This window comes from Vicia villosa, linkage group LG2 (assembly GCF_029867415.1).
Source record: "Vicia villosa cultivar HV-30 ecotype Madison, WI linkage group LG2, Vvil1.0, whole genome shotgun sequence".
Lineage (NCBI taxonomy): Eukaryota > Viridiplantae > Streptophyta > Magnoliopsida > Fabales > Fabaceae > Vicia > Vicia villosa.
In genome coordinates, this window is record NC_081181.1 from 145,439,544 (window position 1) to 145,448,094 (window position 8,551).

The window sequence follows — 8,551 nt, forward strand, 5'->3', positions numbered from 1 at the left end:
AAGGATTTTGCATTGGCAAACCACCTCTTTTATTGGCTCTATCAAAAATTCAGTTCATCGACGAGATGCCGGTTTTTATGCACAAATACATTAAACAGATCGTCAATGTTGAGGGTGACAGTAACTGCTGTTTTTGAGCTGTTTCTACTTTTTCCGATAACGGAAAGGAAGATCATCCTCTTGTCCATCAACAACTTATAATCGAAGAGTTGAAGGACTATAAAGAATTATACACACGACTATACAGGAAAAAGGAAAACTTGATGCAATTTATGAGTCTCATGTTCCTTGCGTATGTGGATCGACACCTGGGAATAAATGGTCGCACTTCCCTGAAATGGGTCATATTATAACAAGTGCTTGTGAAAAAGTGTGTATGGATCTAACAAGATATGATTTCTCAAAAACATTTTTTTACCGCACACAGTCACACCTTCAAATCCAAATGATCGTATTATGTGTATCGGGTGGCTTTCAAAAACGCGACACTTTGTTCAAATTTATTTGAAATCGAGATGCCATATACCACTGACATCACTAAAGTGGACATCATATTCATCGAAAAAAAGATGAGACTTGGCCAGATCGTTTTTTTTGGAAAGAATGCAAGAGTTCACCAAGTTGAGCGGGAATAAGATAATCAAATAAACAAAAGTCAAAAGCGACACAAGTTTCAATTCATTTTAATTTTTGTATGTAATCTTGTATTAATATAGGTAATGTCAAATATATACATTTTCAACAAATTTAATACATGTTTAAGTTTTCATAAAATTTTAATTTTTAGTTTTCAAAACAGGTTCTATTTCTCACAGTTTCTGATTTGCTTCTGTATTGGGTGGTTACGGAAATGCATTACCAGACGCATTCAAACTTTTTTTAAAAAAAATTACGAACAGGGGGTTGTTTGGAAATGCAACTCTGGAGACACCAAAAATATTTTTTAAAATATAGAAATAGGGTGATTTCGGAGATGCAATTTCCAGAATATTTTCTAGTACAAGATAGAAATTTTGAGGTCCATGTTTCCTATCTTTCGAACTATTTTTTTTCCTTTATCTACACATGCACATATCCTTTAGAACGTTCTTCCCTCTAAGTAGTTGTTTTGATTAGTGACGATATAAATATGAAACACCAGTAATTATTAAGTTGCCAAGTTTCATTTAATTTTTGACTGATTCTAACATTCTCATGATCTTCGTTGATTAGTGACGATATAAATATGAAACATCGATAAATATTAAATTACCAAGTTCCATTTAATTTTGATTGATTCTAACATTCTCATGAACTTCATGAAAACCTGAGAAAACTCGTTTCACTCGTATTCAGTTGTTTTTTTTCCTTCGACTAACCATCATTCCGACCATAACAATTTAATTGATTTTAAATTCAATTGATTAACGTTGTTAACTAACAATTTATTTATTTTTAATTTTAAATAAAGTCTAACTCATCCTTAGAAATCTCCATGAGTAAGAAGACATCACTAGTCTTCCCTTTTAAATTAGGTATACCATTAAAAATAATCATTTTCTTTAAGCTTTGCCACATAATAATATTTCTTAATTCTCTCTCCTTCTAAAAATATCAAGACAATCAAATCACTATAAGTGTGTAACAGTCCAAAAGTGAAACCATAGTCGACAATCGACATATTTTTTGTTTTAACAACATAGTCCTCACATGTTCATTCATTCAACTCATTAGATCCCAATGGAAGATATGGTAACACGTTAGCATGTTACATACTTGGTCGACTAGCTTTTGATTCTTTTTGCATTATTTCCACTTGGACCCACCAAGTTTGTGTCAACTTCAACTTTCTAAAACAAAAAAACTCTAGTAACTTCTTTAAAATAAAATATTTATATGCTAAAAAAAATAAACAAAAACGTGTATTCTATTCTCTATATATATTCTCTCCCTCCAATCTTCAATTACAATCAGAAATAAAACAACTCAGTAGTAAAAAAAACAGAAACAACAAAAAAATGGCTCTTACACTTCGTTCTTCAATTTCTTTCATTAGTAAAAGAGAAACAAGAGTCTTAAAATCTCTTGATGATTTTTCTACCAACAAAGTTTCTTGTCCAAAAACCAAACCATCTTTTGGCCACAACAAACTCATAACAAAGAGTTCAATGCAAGAAACACATTTCACAACAGAAAACACCAACTCTGCAGTAAAGGAAACCAACAAATGGGAGAAGATTCACACGCCGTCGATCACGCATAACCACGACGCTGAATCCAACAGTGTACCGGTGTTTGTGATGCTGCCATTAGACACAGTGACAATGGGAGGACACTTGAATAAAGCAAGGGCAATGAATGCTAGTTTGATGGCACTGAAGAGTGCTGGAGTTGAAGGAGTAATGGTGGATGCTTGGTGGGGTTTGGTTGAAAAGGATGGTCCTATGAAGTATAACTGGGAAGCTTATGTTGAGCTTGTGCAGATGGTGCAAAAACATGGCTTGAAGCTTCAGATTGTTATGTCTTTTCATCAATGTGGTGGAAATGTTGGTGACTCTTGCAGGTATATATGGAAATATCATATTATCCAATAGCCTAATTTCGGCTCTTTTGTCGATTTTAATATCTTGAGATTACGAGACTAAATTCTGTTTTGATTGCGTGTTATAGCATTCCTTTACCACCGTGGGTGCTAGAAGAAATCAGGAACAATCCTGAGCTGGTTTATACGGACAAATTAGGGAGGAGGAATCCTGAATACATATCACTGGGATGTGATTCAGTGCCTGTTCTTGCAGGAAGAACTCCACTTCAGGTCTACTCTGATTACATGAGAAGCTTCCGTGACAGATTCGCCGATTATTTGGGCAATGTTATCATAGTAAGTATTTCATCAATTTTGTGGTTTCATGGTATTTAAGATACTTGGCTATGATTTTTAGATTGCAGTTAGTGTTATCTTATCTAATTAAGACCAAATTCATTTGCAGGAAATTCAAGTGGGACTTGGTCCTTGTGGTGAGCTGAGATATCCATCTTATCCTGAAACTGATGGAACATGGAAGTTTCCTGGAATTGGAGAATTCCAATGCTATGACAAGGTACAAATTTGAAATTGACATTACTTTTAAACTCTATAGCACTAATATCTCGTTACGACATTGACATTGTTGATTACTCGTTCATTTTATTCATTTTTTAAAATTAGTACCGAGGTCGATACGTCAGTGTCGGACATGATATTTGTGGCCGTGCTTGATAGCTTTTAAACTATTTTTAGAAAAATAGTCCAATATCTTATTTGTTTTAGACATGTTTCGCTACAAAATATCTGAGTAATAACAATGACATCTCATATCTCATATGCAACAAAATTACAAAATATCTAGATATTAACAGAAAAATATCTTTTCTCCATTTGATTTTGGGATTTATTGTCTAATAACTTATTAGTCTACGAATCGTAAGGTCATTGGTAAAAATTTAACTTTATAAATACAATAGACAGTTCAAATTTTCTCGAAAATAGTTGTAAAATGATCATTAATATATCTATACTATTCTTGAAATTTTTGAAAACAAATAAACTAAAATGACTTATTTGTGATACAGTATATGAGATCTTCGTTGGAAGCATCAGCAGCGGCAATTGGGAAGAAAGAATGGGGAACAAGTGGACCTCATGATTCTGGTCAATACAATCAATATCCAGAAGATACCGGATTTTTCAAAAGAGAAGGAACATGGAACACAGAATATGGAGACTTTTTCCTAGATTGGTACTCAAGCAAACTTGTTGAACACGGCGAAAAGATTCTGGTATCAGCCAAAAGCATATTCCAAACGACCGGTGCAAAACTCTCTGCCAAAATAGCTGGAATTCATTGGCATTACAATGCAAGATCACATGCAACTGAATTAACAGCAGGTTACTATAACACAAGGTATCATGATGGTTACTTACCTATAGCGCAAATGCTAGCAAAACACGGAGTTATATTGAACTTCACATGCATGGAAATGAAGGACAGGGAACAACCTGATCATGCGAATTGTTCGCCGGAAGGGTTGGTTAATCAAGTGAAGATGGCAACAAAGATTGCGGGTGGTGAACTTGCGGGTGAGAATGCGTTAGAGAGATATGATTCAAGTGCTTATGGTCAAGTTTTGTCAACAAGTGGATTAAGTGCTTTTACTTATTTGAGAATAAATAAGAGGTTGCTTGAAGGTGAAAATTGGAGGCAGTTTGTGGATTTTGTAGTGAGTATGTCTGATGGTGGTAAACATAGGCTTTCAGAAGCTGATTCTTATGGGACAGATCTTTATGTTGGACATATCAAAGGTATTAAGGAGAGTGATGTTATAATTGAGATTGCTCTTGTGTGAAACATTGTACACATATTTCATCATGTTGATGGGTCATGTGTATATACATACATGTGTGTTGGGTTTTTGTCATACACCTTACTACCAACATTATTGAGATTGGTGTGTAGATGGAGTATTAGCTTATGTTTATGCAAGAGTGACAACATCTTTAGTTAGTGTCCATCTTTGTATTGAAAGCATTATTGTTATTGTAATGAGTTTGTAAGAAAAAATTAGTATAAACTAGTCATTTGCTTCCATCACTAATGTGTATGCATAAACCAACCAGAGCATTTTAATTTTTCATTGAGAAAATGAAATCTCTCTCCTATATACATTATTTTTGTTGTTATAGTAGTATTTAGCTCTAGCAAACACTTCAAAAACAACAAAGAAAATAAAATATTAAAATTTCATAAGATTTCGCTAACTAGTGCCTTATCGGTGCTCCTTGTGTTCAGGTCAGTGAATGGTGTCCAAGTAACATCTTTGAGGGTCGACCTTATGTAAGTACTTCTGAATTTGGTCGCCCTGGGAAACCATTAGTGATAGGCTTCCGGTCTTTCCTACCACATGCGGTTAGAAAATATTCACAGAACCAATGCTGCAATAGAAACAAAATCTGTAAATCATATGAAGATAAAAATCATTCATCACACGATCATTTAAAGACCGAAATCTAGACAATTTGAGAAATGTCACACAAGTATATAAAGCACAAACTACATATCGTACTATGTGAGGTTCATATTCGGAAATGAAACATCTATGAGTTTATTTTTAGTGAAACAAAAAGAGGACTCTAATTCAGTGAAACTTCCCAACATGTTTCATTCAGTGTTGATTTTCGACAACACGTACAAAACTAATAAGTACCAGCATTCTTTAGTGTCACCCCCAAATGCCTATATGCATTCATGGTAGCTAGATCAGAGCTCGACAATACAAAGAATTAGAAGTCTATGGGTAAGAGAATATGAAACAAGACGTTGTCCAATGTGATTGTCTTTTTTCCAAATGGTAGCTGAAAAGAACAAGTATGTGAATGCCACATTTTCACAAAAGTAGAAATCAATGGGTTGAAATGAACTTACTTGTAAATGGCTTACATGATTGCAGATAAATGGGAAAAATTACTTGAAAATTTATTAGTGGACGAAATATGTGAATGGCATAAAAAAATTCATAGAATATAGGAGTGTCAATGTTAGGTGTTTGAGTCTTTCGTAGAAACCTCCTACATAAATTGGATAGTTGTATATACAATTTACTAACTTGACTAATTTATTTTACTCTTTAAAATATTATGCACAAAGAATAAACTCATCATATAATTAATAGTATTAAAAAAACAATCTATTCATAACTTTCGGTATATCGCAATATTTAAGATTTATGAACATTGCAATGCTTGTTTCAAGCTTTCAACAATCTGACTCATTGATGGCCTATCTTCAGCATTCTTCTTCAAGCAACTATCTGCCAACTTAGCAATTTTCCTAGCTGCCTTAACAGAATACTGTTTCGCGAGTCGAGGATCAATTATCAAGGTGAATCTGCCACTATCAGCAGGGTAGTTTTTAACCCATTCTATAAGCTTTTGTTGCGCTGCTGGAAGATTTCTTTCTATTGTTCGTCTTCCTGTGAGAATCTCGTAGAGTACCACGCCAAAACTCCAAATGTCACTCTTTGATTTTAAATGACCTGTTTCGATATACTCTGGCGCCGCATAACCCCTTGTCCCAACTACCTGATAACAAACCAAAACGAAACAAAGATATTTGGTGAACACATTGTTCGAATGTTCATATTGTTCAAAAACTCTACAGACACTTCTAATTGAAAATGTGTTTGATGCCTAACACGAGTTAGTGTTTTACCCTGACATGACTCTGGCACATATTCTCAAGTTAATTATGTAGTTGATGTGTAAGTGTCATGTTTTTGTGTCTGGTGCTTGACACGAGTTAGTGTCTTACACCGACACAACCCACACACATATACTTCTTATGTTATTTTCTCAAGTTAATTTGTACATAATGTGTCAGTGTCATGTTTGTGTGAGTCTGAGCTTCTTAGATCAAAACAATGGTTGACTTCTATTGCACGTGAATGGATTAGTCAAAGCAACTCTACTTAATAATAGTGCAGATTATAATATTTGAATAACAATTGTATATTTAGAAAGTGGTATATTATTAAATAGCAGTCAATATACTATAGTATCAAGTCTTCCATGAAGTCAACTTACTGCAGTGGAAACATGAGTCTGATCACCAGTTGGGCCCTCCCTAGCAAGACCAAAATCTGAGAGTTTGGGATGGAATTTCTTGTCCAAGAGCACATTTGAAGATTTAAAATCTCTGTATATCACCTACCCAATAAAATAACAATAAAATGAAAAGATTACAACCCAAAATAGATACAAAGTATCATATACGCATTAACAATCTATTTATATTAACTTATTTAAAGAGCTAATGAAAACGGATTTCCAGTATCGGTGTTTCATTGCCAATAGATGACATGTCTATAAGTGCGCATAATCTAACAGATATGGTCAACATATGTCAAACAATGATAGATAACTTTTTATTTGATAAACTTTTCATCAATTTGCAACAAGTAGTAGATACCTGAATCTCCAAACCCTCATGTAGATACTGTAATCCTTGAGCAGCACCAAGCATAATCTGCAATCTTGTTTTCCAAGGCAAAGTAGGTAACGAACGACTGAAAAGATGGTCTTCTAAACTCCTATTAGGCATATACTCATACACTAACAACCGTTGGATCCCTTTTTCACTATCCACAGAACAGTATCCCAAAAGTTTCACCAAATTTGGATGGTTCACAATTCCCAAAAATTGTACTTCTGCAAGCCACTCTTTATGCCCCTTTTATTACAACAACAAAACATAAAACATATGTAACAAATTTACAACAAACATGTCTAACCGAATCTGACATATCTAATCAAAGGTGTAGAAATTGTCTGACATATATATTATATATATTATATCATACAGCTTGCACACCTTTGATCAGAGGTATCAGTGTCAGAGTTATAATAGTTAAACTAATTCTAATCAAACTTAAACTAATTCTATACCTGAAGTCCACGAGTGTTGAGTTTTTTAATAGCTACCACAATTTGGTCACCCATTCCATTCTCAGGAGAAATTGTTCCTCTATATACTTTCCCAAAGCCACCTTCTCCAATTTTCAGCATCTTATTGAAACCATTTGTTGCATTTACAAGCTCCTGCACAGTGAAAACTCTGAAATTGTGTTCATTCTCTTTGTATATCTCTGTTATACTTCTTGGCGATGGCGATGGCGATGAATTTGCATTGGTGGAATTTTTGGTTTGATTTTTCTTCTTTTTAGGGTTTAAATTTGGGTTTGATTTGGAATTTTTATTGAAGAAGAAACACTTCATATTGTAAGAAGTAATTGAAGATGAGAAAATGAGAGTGAATATATGAAAGATGGAAATTTAAAGAGGTTTTTCAACCAAAAAAAAAAAAAAAGAAATTTAAAGAGGTTTTGTGTAAGTGTAACGTGTAGTCAAAGAAAGAAGCCGCGTGAAAGTTCAGAGAAAGAGTGTAGAAAAAGAAGTTGGATTGGAATGATAGAAATAGAAGTGAAAAAAGTGACTTATTGAGATAAAGTGGGTTGAATGAATGAATGACTTATTTTGAGAATTTATTTATATTATTATTAATAAGAGGTTTGAAAGTAGAGGAAGATGAGTTAGTGTTTACATTACACCACATGCTTTGTTGGTTCCTCTTTTGCCCCTTTTGAGATGACATTGACTAGGAAAATTGATGGAAATTTTTTGGGGTGGTAGATGTGTGGAAAGTTTTCAATTGACCCACCTATGCGACTAGTGTAGAAAATTGATGGCGATTCAAATGAATATAGGTTAAGGAACTAGTTTGAATACAATAAAAATCAAACATATGAAGCAATTGATTTAATTTACATAGACTATATTATATTATGGTAAAGAGTTTTATAATGTTGGTCAATCACCATAATTAGATTTAGGCGTCGCAAATAGACATTTCCGCCAGACACGTTTAAGTCTGTCTTGAAAAAATAAGCAAAACAGACATAATTGAGTTTGTGGGCTTAAAATTTTACCCGTCGCGCACAAAAGTGCGAGCGGAGCGGGAAATGCTCGCGGACACTACAT

The 8,551-nt window shown here is 33.9% G+C and overlaps 2 protein-coding genes across 3 annotated transcripts; one reads left to right on the forward strand and one right to left on the reverse strand.

The window, feature by feature from the left end:
- Window positions 1–1,924: 1,924 nt before the first annotated feature.
- Window positions 1,925–4,605, forward strand: LOC131652332 (beta-amylase 3, chloroplastic-like). The gene is made up of 4 exons (XM_058922170.1): window positions 1,925–2,542; window positions 2,650–2,860; window positions 2,970–3,080; window positions 3,592–4,605. The coding sequence occupies exons 1-4, from the start codon at window positions 1,998–2,000 to the stop codon at window positions 4,363–4,365; spliced, it is 1,641 nt and encodes a 546-aa protein (XP_058778153.1). The 5' UTR covers window positions 1,925–1,997; the 3' UTR covers window positions 4,366–4,605.
- Window positions 4,606–5,622: 1,017 nt separating this feature from the next.
- Window positions 5,623–8,007, reverse strand: LOC131652333 (probable serine/threonine-protein kinase PBL19). Of its 2 annotated transcripts, XM_058922172.1 has the most exons (5): window positions 7,894–8,007; window positions 7,460–7,854; window positions 6,984–7,244; window positions 6,599–6,721; window positions 5,623–6,097 (listed from the first exon to the last, which is right to left on the reverse strand). In XM_058922172.1, exons 2-5 carry the CDS (start codon window positions 7,787–7,789, stop codon window positions 5,741–5,743), a joined length of 1,071 nt encoding a protein of 356 aa, XP_058778155.1. In that variant the 5' UTR covers window positions 7,790–7,854; window positions 7,894–8,007; the 3' UTR covers window positions 5,623–5,740. The 2 variants fall into 2 exon arrangements, with proteins under 2 accessions (XP_058778155.1, XP_058778154.1); XM_058922171.1 differs by having other exon boundaries at window positions 7,460–7,936.
- Between the last annotated feature and the right edge of the window lie 544 nt (window positions 8,008–8,551).